Source organism: Cupressus sempervirens, chromosome 9, assembly GCF_028749045.1.
Source record: "Cupressus sempervirens isolate cs-2001-9-10 chromosome 9, ASM2874904v1, whole genome shotgun sequence".
Taxonomy (NCBI): Eukaryota; Viridiplantae; Streptophyta; class Pinopsida; order Cupressales; family Cupressaceae; genus Cupressus; species Cupressus sempervirens.
The window spans coordinates 299,343,008-299,358,058 of record NC_143126.1 but is presented as its reverse complement, the minus strand read 5'-3'; the positions used below and the strand labels follow the sequence as shown (position 1 = coordinate 299,358,058).

The window sequence follows — 15,051 nt, the reverse complement described above, 5'->3', positions numbered from 1 at the left end:
AAAACAAGTCCAATAAAAGCATCATCTCATCACCTACTTCACACTTTTATTTTCACAACTTATACATCCCTAAAAGGTTGTTATAAAAGAGACATTGCCCAATCTAAAATAACAAATATTCAACACAAAACTCCAATTGATACACACAAATCCTGTATGTTCATCCTCACCTTTGACCACAAATGGCTGCGAGAAAAGAGAGATTATTCTGACCTTAATTAATTCAAGCATTACTTTCTAAACTCAAGGCAATAATTTCATCAGATATTTCCACATATTCCTCCACTAATGATTTCATCTATGAATACCAAGCATATCTTAAAACTATAGAATTAAAATGATTCCTTTATTTAATTAAAATGCGCCCCTAGAATATTCAACTGATGACAAAACTGCAAACATGGCAAACAAGTAGAGAAGCACATTCAACCAGCTCAAGCATGCAAACCAAGTAGTTCAACCTTACAAACAAGCAGCTCAAACAACAACATAGCTAAAGGCATGCAACCATGAAGCTTAGGAAAGTAACCAAATAGCTCAACCACACAACCAAACAGCCGAAGAAGACATTCAACAACAGGGTGTGTTGATAAGGAAGTTCACATGAAGTTTGAAGGGAGTCAATTGCAGAAAACAAACTTTCTTTCCATTCTCGGGAAATGGTGACAACTCTTACAGCAAATTTCCTATAAGCTATTTCACAGGTTGTTACAGCAGATAAGTGTTGATAAAAAAATTCATGAAAGAGCTTGTTTCCTTCAGCGACTCAGATTAATTGTCACAGATTTGGATGAGCAAGAGTCTAAGTTGCACACAATGTTGGTATTGCAGATGCCTTGGTTAATGCAGACTCATTGATGCATTGTATTATTGCCATTTGGATGCCTTGTGACACCTTGCCTTGGTGCTCAAGTATTTATGTTTGTTGCTGTATGGTGGATATGTACCGATTTCTCTTGATTGTACACTTATTGAGTTGGTTGCAGCTATGTTTGCAATAGGTACTTCTGTTTGCCTTAAACAATATTCTCTGAGTGGTTTTTAATTTTTTTAATGACTGATGTCAACCTAGTGACTAACACATCATTTGAGATGATCAGGTGATGTAGAGTTGTCCTCGGGTGAGTATCTGGAGACAACTGATATTGGCCACAGTTTGATGCAGAGGTTATATTTGGAGATTGGGCCTCTTTTATGGATATATTATGATTGAGTTCAAGGTGTCCTAGAGATGATGAGAGCTAGAGACAGTAGCAGCACAGTGAGTGATCCTCGCTTATTTGTCAGATCAACTGCAGCTTCAACTAAGCAATAGCAGTTGGTAATTTGATGAAATAGTGCCTTCAAATTTAATTTTATTATGAATACAACAAATCAATTGAGTCTCTTGATGACAAGTAAGCTTTTGGGTATCTTCATTCTAAACATTGGATTTCACTGATTCTCGGCAGTAACTCTAGATGTTTTAGTATAGGTGGTCAGTGATAATACATGACACATTATGGTTTTGGAGTGAGCACCAACAATGAGAGTGGCTAACCAATTGTTAACATTCGAGTTGACCTTCCTTGTTTGGCAATTACTGCACTGATGATTGGAAGTTTTGATTCACCACTTTGGGAGATGGTCCAGCAAATAACTAGAAAGGCCATCACATTGGAGAGTGACATCACCTGAGTCGTTGAATGTTAAATTAAGTAGAATCAATTGAGTAATTAATTGATGGCCATTCCAGAAGCTGAGTCATCATATTGTCAAGGATTGACACTTTTGTCTACCAGAGTTCCATTGGTTTGAAAGAATTTGTCGATAGAACTGAGACTGACACATAAACGTATTGATGGACAGTTGTGCCCAACATTTGTCCCTTGCTTTTGGGGTTAATTAATATGTAAAAGAGTTCTCCACATTTTCTTCTCTCTTTGCACATGATTGTGATAAGATGGATCTACCAGACAAAGTCATCCTTTTGGCAGATTGATTGTGGCTGAAGAGTTTCATTAACTTGTTCTATATATCTGTTTTTGTTCTTTTTTGTGCTGTCATATATTACATTGTTGATAGTATCATTGATTGTGACCTCTCCATCAGTGCATAACTACTTGAAATTGGCAATTGCAACAGCCTAACATCATTATATAGTGTGTACTTGTTTTCAAACCATTAAGGTGATGCTATATCTAAGGATTGATCAACTTCCCAAAATGCTTTTCTATCATTTGTTTAAATATTTCATTAGTATTTTTTTCTTTTGCTATATCTAGGGATTGATCAACTTCCCAAAATGCTTTCCTATCATTTGTTTAAATATTTCAGTAGTATTTTTTCTTTTCAAAAATAATACTCTTTTCCTTTTTTACCTTTATTTTTTTATACACAAATTTATTTTAGTTTTTTTTAGCTTCTTCCTTTTTTATCACTTTCCTTTTTCAATGTTATAATGAGCTCCTTTTAATTAACCTTTTTCTTGAACAATAGTGCATAGACTAACATTTATAAACTTTAATTCTTCATCTAAAACCTCAATGTATCATTCATGGCAATTGTTTTGCAGATTGTTTTGCAGCCCGCATTGACTATGGCACTATGCTTTCCAAAACGATACAGCCCTCAACCACAGAAAGAGCCAGTTCAAATTTACCATTAGATGATGCTCTTTTGCAGACGGATGCTCCCTTTACTTTGTAAATTCCTAATGTTTTCAGCCTCTAGACACCTGTTCATTTATATAGTCATTAATAATATTCATGTAGATCTGCTCCAAGCTATCTCCATCCCGAACCCCTTGCTCATCATTCAAACTGTTTAGCTCATCAAAAAAGATCTCTATGAGCAACTGAGAAAAGCTTCAGCTAAAGAATTTCCAGAGTACGTTATTTGACATAGGTGTCAATCAAAACCTACCCTTGAGCATCTATGGAAAGGCATCATGTATCACTTTACTCCTCTGACAAAAAGTGGCACAATTTCACATTCATTTCTTCTGATCGATGAAGGGGGTCTATCTGCATATATAAGAAAAACATCCAATTTGGAATTACAAACTAACTGCAAAGCAGAAGTCAGGCTGTTGAACAAAACTTTGAGTTGGCTCAAGGTAAAGCTTTAGATGGCACTGTAGAAAAAGCCATGACATCAACTAGTCTCCATTGAAGCCGGAAGGATTGATACAGTGACTGAAATCAACTAATCTCTATTGGAGCCTGAAGGATCGATGCAGTGACTGTGCACTGGATATATCGTTAGGGGGAAAGGTCCTATTTCCACTGTAGAAAGCATTAAATTTCCAAACATTCAACCACCTCAAAAGGACAACAAAAAATTTTAATAACATCCATAAGAAACTTTAAAAAGAATTAGGAATGCATAGCCAAGAAGCAGAGATATCCATAAATATTTGAAAGAATTTAGAATGCACAGTCAACAAGTAGCAATATCCATTCATTGAAATGGTCCTTGATAAGCTACAAGCATGGCTTTATGTTGCTTTTTCTCTGACTATTCTCTAAGCAACTCCAGCCTAGTAACTAAATGAATAAAATAAACAAACAAATTTGAAAAGACACATCTACCATGTAGAATCTCATTATAAACAGAAAGTAAAATGCAATGAGCCAATGAGTATGAAATTTCAAATGGAAAATAAATATTCTGCAAAGATGCAACTAAATTAGGAGGGTTTGTATGGACTTTTATATAAGAAGAACAATATGGAACTATACTGTACAACACTAGTACTCATTTAGTCAACTGATAATGTGAAAAAAATTCAATAAAGAAAACCAAAGTTCATATACATGTATAGGAAGGATGACTTGAATATGCATTGAGCATATCTTGAAGCAGCTCACCTTATCTGTATGAGGCTGCATTGTATGTTCACATTTCTCTGCAACAATATCCCATATCTTAACAGATTTGTCAGCACTTGCACTGGCCAATACATTTCTGCAGTATTGTTTGTAATGCATGCTATAAGAATTACTTTAATTCATCAAGGGCCTTCTTAATGGTTTGAGTGATATAACTGAACCCTAGAATGGTACATCTCAACACCCACCTGTACTCCGGATTCCATGCCAGACCAAGGACAGCATCTGTATGGCTTCCATCCTTATAAGTGGTAGACTGTAAAATAGAGTTTCCATGTTAAACAGTTTGGAGTTTCAACTAAAACAGAAGTATATGGTGACATTTTTTTTAACTATTTAGGAAATAAATTGTAGATATTCTGTTCTAGATCTCTCGTGGCTGTTTTATGTGCATTTAGCATGCAAATGCAAGACATTATTCATATGCAGAGGCATAGCGCACCTATAATCATCAATTAGCATGGCGAGAAAACATTTAGAAAACCTCTGTCTAATAAATATGATGCAATTTCGGAAAAAGAATGAAAATAAGTATTGGAAGAGAAACTGAATTATAATAAAACATTATGACATGAAACTTCCTATAAGTTACTACCATTAACATTTGAAATACTTACAATTTCTTTCCACCCATCAACAGTTGATACTAAAACATAAATATTCATAGGCATTCCAGTTTATGACTACTGTAATTGTTTACTCGTTATTCCAGTTAATATTCTACCCATTTTCTTATTATGAAGAAACCTGTGAGATTTTCATATCACATATAATAGATTATATTATATACAAATAAATCACTACTAAAGATGTTTTCTGTTCTCTTGCTCTTTTAGCAATCTTATCCAATCCCTATTCTATTTTCACGTCTTGCAACATCATTTTGTACTTAGATTAGAAAGACTTTTCTTACAAAAATTGTATGCTTAAGTTTCATAGAGTATGGAAGTGGAATTTGGTTGCAGATATGACGCTTATTCAGGGGTAACATTTTTTTTCTAGTAACAGAGAAGGAAACCTCATATGATAAACAATATGGTGATTACGTGATCAAATAAGGAAACCCCAAGGTTTACACTACAAACTAGCGACGTTGTGTTGGATATAACTCAATGAATGTGATGTGATATTCTGGTAACCACACCGGGACTTGCAATATTCATTCAATGAATGTGAATGATTTGCCAATTTGAGGTCTTCAACTACTTCTAACAAAACAATGTGCAATAAGATTGGATTTAGGAAACTAAGCTAATTCTACCGATGCAAGACACTATGGATCACCAGGTGAAACTAAACCAGTCCTTGCTTTGCCAACTAAAACAACTATGCATAGAAGGGTGGTATCTTCTAAGGATGCATTGATGATTTCCATATTCCTAACATTCAAATACCCAATTTTGGGGTAATCCAAATGAACCTTCCCAACCGAAGTTTACTGCTTGCAATGAGTTAAAACCAGCCTTACATTGTTACTCACAATTGTTGATGTTTGGTAGCTTCAGTAGGCTAAACCTATGAGACAATACTATTGTAGATGAGATATATATATATATATATATGTTAGAGAAATTAATATATAATGAGAGTATAAAAAATACTACATACATATATATATATATATATGTCATATTAGTTAAAAGAGTGTGTTAATGAATAGACCTATCCCTTCACTCTGTGACATGTCTCTCCATGTCTTAACCACAATATAAAGGGACAGAGATTACTGCTTTTGAAAAACACATAAAAACACAAACAGTGCCATTACATTTGCAGCAATCCTTCATTTTTCAATATGGAAACCGAGCAGGTCATTTCCTTGCTTCAAACACATCGGGCAAAAGACATTGTTGGTAGTAACCGTCTAGTTACATGATCCTACTTCAAGCAGATCAGGCATCAAAGAGACCCAATTCTAGTCTCTTTGATCCCTAATGGATGATCGCCACACACAAAATAACTAAGCGGCCAAACAAGGTTGAAGATGTATCAAAATCGGGGATATGATGTAACACAATTGATTAGGCACCGAGGAGATAGCTTTCTAGTCTCCTCGATTCTAGAGGGGGTCATTTCCCTACACAAGTTACATAAAGACATCAGTAGAAAGAGTTATTTGGTTTGCCTAACCCCCAATGGATATCCCCGATGGACTTGGTGCTTTACGCATGGACTTCTTGGGGATCTTGGTTGTCTATCTTTACGCGAGGATCTTCATCAACAACTCAGGTGAAACAGAACTTGAAAGCCAAACAATAAAGGTTGTTAAGCAGCTGGTTCAAATTAAATCATCACCAGTCAGAGCCCAAATGAAATCCAGATCTGCTTCAACCACTTCAGGACACTGTAATTACTCCTTCTAGGCTCTACATACACGACTCAAGGACATTCCCCATGCTTATCGATGACATGTAGGCAGTTTTTTCTCTGAGAGAACAATTGTGTCATGTCTATCCTCAAGGCATCATGTCTATGATTATTGGACAGGAATTTTCCATAAATCTAGAACTAGCAGCTGATTAGACATCCCACACAAGTGAAAATTTTGATGGGTCTAATAATAAATGCATAATACTGATAAGTACACAGTAATGGATGTAGCCACAAAATAAGAGGAAGCATGTACATTTTGGCGAGACCAATTACAAAGGGGAGGAAATAAGACATAGGTAAACACAAAAGCACACATAACACAACGAAGCACGAAGAGGTAGGATTGGTCAGAAAGGAAGTCAAGGCAATTCGAAAACATTGTTGTCAAGAAAGACAAATATTTAAGGCCAACGGAAATGCACATGTGACCTACCAACGGAGATCACACTGTCGTACGGAGGGAGAAAATCAATAGTTGTATTTATGGATGACAAAAAGTAAATAAAGATAAGGATTTACAAATTTAGGGAGATGAGATACATTTAGATCAATTATCCTCGAAAATGGACATTTATGTCTTTCAATACCATAATAGTTTTGATATGTATATATGGAAATAAAGAACATATATGGGAGTAACAGTGAATATAATTTGCATTGTATATTCTTTATAAGAAAGATATAAGGAATGTAATTAATCATGTATACATGAGCTTGGAGGTTGCAGCATTAATCTATCAGTAGTGGTAAAGTGGATCAAGTATTGTCTGAAGGGAATTACCTCTTGACTACAAGAGATAAGTATTTTCTGATTATTATATCTTGAGAACTACCTTAATTTACTTTTTGTAACTAATCTCTTACTTGTATCCATGTATGTACTATAAGAGCTATTTGCCTTGATCTTTTCCTTTCTCTTCAAGGATGTTCTTGCAGGAAAAGGAAGATAGATATCAGATTCAAAGGGAGTTTGACACCAATGTAATCCCAGTGTGCACACCCGGGTCAAAAACCCCACACACCAAGTGCGTGTACGTCCCCGGTGTGGGTACGTCGCACACTTGAGTATCCCCACTGCGGCAAAAACACAATCACACTGGTTGACGCACCTGTGTGGGATGCGACGACATTTGGGGTGCGAGGGTGCACGCTCGAGTGTGCACGAGGTGCACCCAGAAAATCAAAAAAAAATTAAACTTTTTGCAATTGTTTTTGTTGTTCTTTGCATTTAAAATTTAATTTTCAAATGTTTCATTCTTGAATCTTGTTGATAGTAGATAGTTGATAGTTCTATGATTTTTATTTTTATTTTTTGTTATTAAAATAGTTTGAAACTAGTTTATTTTAATGTTTTTTAAATAATTATTAATTACTTCAGCTGACATGAATCATGATTCATAATCATTTTTATTTTGTGAAATGCAGTTTTATAAATGGCATCTAGATCCAATCAAAGTGTAGAAGACATGGAAATTAATGAGGAAGTGCATCTGATTATGAGCTTGAGCCTAAGGGAAGTGATCATGGGGCTAATGTAGATGCCCAATTTGAGGAAGAGCCTCCTTACGTTACACCAGGGGTGTCTTCCATTGATTACCCTTCACAAATTTTGGCAAAGTTTGCTAGGGGTCGTTATGATCCAAACTCCCCCCTAAAACAATTTGCTATGAAAATTACACGCTCTACACCTATAGGTCTACAAGTGGTGGCACACAAAAATGGAAGTGTAATATGTGTGGCGGAGAATGGTTTGGCAGCATTATGAGAGTTAATGCACACCTTTTTTGGACTGGTTATGGTGTGACCTCATGCATATCCCTAGCAAATCCTGAGAATGTGAAATAGAAACTTGAAGTGAGCAAACTATAGGACATTTCTGATGATGTTGAAGTTCCAGTTCCTAGACCTTTGGCTGCTAGGCAACAGGTATAGAGTATACAGCAATTACAAGGGCAACGAGATACATATACCCATATCTTGCATCAAAGAGCAGGGACTATGTCACCTACACCATCCTTTTCCTCACCTACACACAGTTCAACAAGGGATAGCAGCAGGGGAAACAGAAAGCAACTACAAGTCGTAGTGGTAGTAACCACATTGCTCATTTATTTAACATGCACACAAGGGAGCGGTTAGATGATGTTGTTGGTGATTTCTTCTTTTCCAATGGCGTCCCTACACATATGGCTCGATCTCCCTATTTTGTGAGGATGATGTGCATAACAGTGAAAGAGGGAGAGCCATCATATGTGCCACCAGGTGACCACAAGTTGAGGACCACAGTGTTGGATAGAGCCTATGACAAGGTTAGGATCCTAGTGGAACAAATGAAGGCATGTTGGATGGATTCAGGCTGTAGCATTATCATGGATGGTGGACAGACATTAGTCATCGTCCACTAATCAACATTATGGTCACATGCACCGAGGGCCAATACTTTTTAGGGGCGGTTGATAATTCAAGGCATCTTAAAGATTCAGATTTTCAGTTTCGTGTGCTTAGGGAAGCCATAGAGGAGGTTGGGCCACAAAATGTGGTCCAAGTTGTAAGAGATGTAGCACATGCATGTAAAGTTGCACGGAGGCTTGTTGAGGCAGCCTATAGGCATATTAGGTGGACTCCGTGTTGTGTGCATGCCATGAACAATGCACTCAAAGACATAGGGAAAATTGACTGGATTAGACGGGTGGCTAATGATGGGAGAGAGGTGAAAATGTTTATTTACAATCACCATACATCACATGCACTTTTCAAGAGCTTCACAAAAAAGCAATTCCTGAAATCAGTTGAGACCAAATACGCCTCATATTATATTCTCTTGGAGAGAATGATTGGGTTGCAAGAGCCATTGCAACTCATGGTTATGACACAAGAATGGAATCGATGGCCTGAGTCCAGAACAAACAAGGGAAAAGGGTAAAGGAGACAGTGAAGAGTGATCTGTTTTGGAATGATGCAAAATAGATAGTCTCCATCATTACTCCAAAGTTTAGGTGATTAGATATGGAGATGGAGATACACCTAACCTTGGAGAGGTTTATGAGTGCATTGATTCCATGCTTGGGCAGATGAGGGTTGTTGTGCATGAGAGAGACCCCACTCTAGCATTCTATACAGAGCACATTGAGCCTATCATTTACCACAAGTGGGAGAAGCTGAACACTCCTTTGCACATGGCTGCCTATCCATTGAACCCGAAGTGGTACATGCCTAGGCCTCTTCAAGTCACACCACTTAAGGATGATGAGGTGAAGAATGGGCTCTTTCACTGCATTGCCAGGATGTATAAAACTAAGACTGCTAGTGAGATTGGCACCGAGTGGTCCGAATTTGCTAGTCTTTCAGGTAATCCTCAAATCTTGATTCAGTGTTCTAAACTCTTTATAATTATAAGTTCTTTTAATTGTTACTTATAAGTTATAACTTAATTTAATATTATGTTGTAAACTTGTAGGATACTCGGATATTGCAAAGGTGGATCTCAAAACTACAGCACAAAAGAATTGCATCTTGTGGTGGAAATGTCATGGGTCACAAAAGTCAAAGATCACCTCGCTAGCCATCCAACTACTTTCTCAAGTTTGTAGCTCCACCCCTTTATAATCTTAACTTTAAGAGTTTTACTTTACTAATTTATGACTCATTGAATCAATGATTTAACATTTATCATTTGGCATAAATTATATGAACATTTGTTTGTGAGTTGTAACTTTCAACTTTGTTATCTTAGGTTTCTAGCTCCTTGGTTGCAGAGAGGAATTGGTCCACCTATAGCTTCATCCACTCTATTACGAGGAACAGACTAACCTCTACAAAAGTGGAGAATTTTTTTGTTGTACATGGTTTCTTGCGGCTCAAAGATTGCAAGACATGCAAGTACAAGGAGAGCCTAGTAGCACGATGGGATGTGGAGCCAAAGGATCCAGCGATGAGGATGACGATGTAGCAAAAGCCAATGTAGGGCTAGTTGGTGTTCCTTTGGAGGATCGGGATCTTACCCACAAGGAGTCTACTAGTTCTAGTGATGAGGACTTTGGTATAGGGGATTATTGGAGAGCACTTGGGATGATTACATTCTCATTATTGACATTTTGTCATTTTGTTGATTGTACTCACTTTGGTATGGCTATGATACATTATTTCATTTCACTGTTTCATGCTACTTGGCTCATTGTCATCATGAGCATCGTTATGATATATGATATTCATATTTGAACAATGAATTTTCAATCTTTCATCTTTGTCATTTGATAAATTGATAAATTGATAATCAAAGGTTGACTTAAATTGTACTATGTGTGGTTTATATTTTTCATTTATCATTATCATTATTATGTTAAAAAGTTTTAGTATTTTACTAAGTTCAATGGTCATTGGTAATGGTTATGAAGTTTTAAGTTTGAATTTATGGTTCGTGAATTGCATTTCAATTTTCTATATTCAACTATATTTGGTATATTATATTTAAGTATCATTTCATAATTAGCATTCTCAGTCTTACATATATATATATATATATATATATATATATATATATATATATATATATATATATATATTACACAACCTCCCCCCCTCCGCAACCCCATCGTGCCCAAATTGTGGCCCTTTTCCTCCCACCTGAAACTCGTCTTGAAGTCCCCCTACACCGCTACACCCCTGCATCAATGTAACACTATTTGACACTTCATAAGAGGCAAAATTGAATGAGGAGCTCAAAAGATTGATATTCAAAGGAAGTCTGATAATCCATGTGTGTGACTGCATGGTTTTAATGGGCCTACCCCCTATGTACATGAAGAAGTGTCGACTTCCAAATTATTACACCTGTATTTGTAGAAGTTATTGAAAGGTGACGATCTTACAATAACTTAATCTTCTACTATGATGGATATCTTATGATGTCTAAGCAGATCATGATAGATTATATCTTGCATGGTGGATTAAGTTCCTTAAACAGACCATGAATGTTTTGTATGGTAAGTAGTTTTGAGGATAGGTGTGCACATACCTTATGAAAATTTTGAGTATTTGGTGAATGTCATGCAACTTGATGTTCAGGAGGCCATTACTCAGAGTTCTTGGTGAATATCATGCAACTTAATGTTAAAGAGGCCATTACTCAGAGAACTTGGTAAAAAGCATGCATTTTAACATTTGGGAAGTCATTACTCAAAGTACTTGGTGAATGTCATGTGACTTGACATTCGAGAGTAATGACAAAAGTAGTGCCATTACTCTTGATATCATGAGATGATATCTAAATAATGGATGTCTTCGATCAAAGATATTCTTAAAACATGTCATTCCTGATTTTACATTGAGGTAAAATATTGTATCTTGTGTTTATCCTCCCTAGCTAAGGAGTGTTGATGTTTGGTAGCTTCAGTGGGATAAACCTATGAGACAATACTATTGTAGATGAGATATTATACATACATACATATATACATATTCATTATATAAGAGATATAAATTTATATATATTGAAATTATATCTCATCTACAATAATATAGCTTCGGAGACCCAACCTAACCCCTCTAAGAAACCCTAATTATCAAAGAGCGATTGTGTGAATCCAGCGGTACCCAACAGCCATCATTTACTTTTTTTTTCACTTAACCTTACTAGGATCTTAGTTAATTCATTTTGGGCCAATCCTTTTCCTTTGCCATCCTTCAAGCATTCTCTTGCAAGGTGAATAATACTCTCCTACATTTCCACCTTGTGTCTCAAAACTCCCTCCCTTGTCTTTAACTCTATAAATTATGTGAGAGGGTGAATAATCTGTCGTAGGATGCATATTTGAGCATACATGTATTCCTTCCTTTCCAATGCCTCATCAGCTCTCATGGAATCACCCAACTTATTATCTATGAATTTGAAGCTTTCCATGCCCTACTATTCATGGGTTAAGTTGTAAAGTCATATCCATAATGATGCCTCTTCTACTTTTCTTTCAATGGATCAAAGCTTGGAACCAAGTCTTTAATGAACAACCCCCTCCCAAAAAAAAAGAAGGAAAGGGTCACTATTCATGATTCATTTCTTATCCTTGGTTGTGGGGAAAATCACTAGATAAAAAGCATATGGGGGTGTTTTCAAAACATGGTCATTCCCCCAAAACTCATCACACTGTCTTACCATAGAGTAAGCAGGTCAGTCTCCACTCCATTTCATAAGGAAAGCCCTATCCTTAAGAAGACCCACTAACATGACCATTCCTTATTATAAACTACCATAGAAATAACACTAGAGTGCTCCTAGTTTTTACTTACCTCCTTTTTCTTCTAAGACGAAAAATGGATCTTGGGTCGCCAAAACTTATTTAAATATATTTGAACTCAAACGAAGCACCATAATTGACCAATTTGAAGCCCTTCCATTTGTTGGATTGAAACTCCTCTAATTTTGGCCGCCATAACCATTTCCAGCCATAAGAACCCTAGGATTTGTCAGCCCCTTCACAACTTGGGGCAACAGAGACCATTCCTTGTTTTGAAAACCACCAGCATACCACCACTTTCCAAAAGGCCAGCTTTTTTGTGTTTCTCCATAGCCCCCAAGCCCTAAACATTGTCTTTGTGCTCCTGAGTTGCTTCATTGTTCCACCATGGTCGAGCATATCGTTGTTCCTAGCTGTCACACAGATATTAAGCACCAATATTTAAAACTAAATGTTTAGCTATAAATCAAAACAAGACATGAAAAACGAAACAATGGTCAAGGACAAAGTTAACCATGAAGGCACAATTGAACCAGATTATTTTAAATTTCAAGCGAAGCAAGAAAAAAAATCTAATTATCTGTATGTTGAAGAAAACATTAAAGCATGTGCAAGTCCAGGAGTTGTAAAGTTGTTTTAAGGGTCTACGGATTTGTCAAATAAAGGTTTACAACAATACTGGATACACAAAACATTAACAAACTAAAATAAAGAATACATGTCAATAAAATAAAAAAATTGATGCACAAACCAAGCGATTGACCTCAATGCAATAGCCATTTTAGAAGATTTTCAAGTTTTATTTCTAGGATTTCAATACTTATATGGTATTTCTTTTGAACACTTAGATCAAAGCATATTATAGAGCACATAATAGGATTCAGCATTGAACCCATTCTTGACCAATTTCTCCAACATAGTCCACTCAGGGAAAAGATCTTAAGAGCATTTGAACAAAGATCGGGTGTGACTGAACAATATTTAGAATATATGGAAAAACTGGAAGAATGATCCCTGGGTCACAACTACATTCATTTTCACTTGCCAGGCCTGTGAAACCTTATGACAGGATTTGTATATGAGAGAGTTAATTTACAACATTGAAAGAGAGATAATATGCTCAAAAAACCTTGGCAAAAATAAAAGAAAACTAAAATGTTTAACATGCAGTTTGGTAGACCTTGATTGGAATATCACCCATGAAGAAATTTAGAAGATAATACCTACTCAAAGATTGTCAAATCTGTCATAAAATTGTATACAAGACGCACTCAAAATATCATATGCCAAGGAAATTTTGCATGTCCTTGGATAATTACATAATTAAGAACCAAAGAAAATACTGCAGTAAATGATTGATTCCGAGGTGAGACAGGAACAAACCTGTTTATTTTTTTTCTTCTTCTTGATTTTAGCTATGTTTTTAGATGTGTCACATTTGACGATACCTCCAAGCACTATACTAGGTTCAACTGCATCAAGCTGACGCAAGAAAAATGCAAAAATGGGTGAGACAGTATAGTATTTTGAAGTGAATTAACCTATACATATTAGTTGAGAAAGAGAATAAAAGAGGTAATAATCTCCACAGAACTTACATCAATCAAAAATTTACAGGAGTTTCAGGGAAAGAAACTAGAATACTTTGAATAAAAAGGGTAAATGATATTGCATACCACATCAAGGTCCCAGATCTCAATATCAGGTTGCATTGTTCCAACAGCAACAAAATTTCCTGAATGAATCAAACGCCACAAATGAGAAGTGAATTTTTAATGCTACTCCACAGGCAGCTATAATTAGGCATCCAAAAAAAATCGAGCTTGCTCAATTAAAAAACTGAAGATAACTGTAATGTAGGTTTACAATATCCATAAAAAATGATATTTACCAATGTTCAAAATATCGCAATAGAATCACCATTAAACTAAATCAGAGGATTTACAAAGATGCATCTAAATATGTCATCAAATCATGTAAAAAAATCAGACCACCTGGTATCTCCCTAGATTGGGGAAGAATTAGCAGGCTCTTTATGGAAACCACATCACAGTGCAGAAGAGATAATGGTGGAGATGCAGAAAGAGAATATTGCCATAAGCAATGTCGTCACGGTTATAAAATGATAGTTTATTTTTTGTGAAGATAGCTGTCTCCAGATTGAATTATAGTGTCAACATATGGTGCTTATAACCTCCAATACAATTAAGTGAGGAAAGATGTTGCCAGATCAAAAGATGGGTACTTGGAATCTCCTTCATATGCTTATGAGATAAAAACCAAAAATGATGAGAACATGAAACAGAAGAGACTAGCATCATATTCAAAATGGCTGCATTGAGACAGACACTTCATCAATATTTTCTCTACTTGAACTGGAAAAGTGGTGTATATCATCAGATTTGAATGCTAATAATAGTATATCTCATATTAAAAATGGAATTGCTGATTGATTATTTATGAGCTGTGAATTTGTTAACAGGAGGTTTGTTAGACTTTGCATATTCTACCCAGTGATATAAGGGGAAAAAAGAGTAATAAAGAGAGAAACTATGGTTGAACCATGGTATGAGGGG

The 15,051-nt window shown here is 35.9% G+C and overlaps 1 protein-coding gene across 1 annotated transcript in view; it reads right to left on the bottom strand.

The window, feature by feature from the left end:
• Positions 1–15,051, bottom strand: part of LOC149538585 (uncharacterized) — a 164,681-nt gene that overhangs the window by 87,828 nt on the left and 61,802 nt on the right. Inside the window, exons 7-10 of the mRNA XM_089799892.1 lie at positions 14,152–14,210; positions 13,859–13,957; positions 4,061–4,128; positions 3,852–3,948 (exon numbers count right to left, since the gene is read on the bottom strand). Coding sequence (XP_089656018.1) covers positions 3,852–3,948; positions 4,061–4,128; positions 13,859–13,957; positions 14,152–14,210 — 323 coding nt within the window. The remainder of the gene's footprint in view (positions 1–3,851; positions 3,949–4,060; positions 4,129–13,858; positions 13,958–14,151; positions 14,211–15,051) is intronic.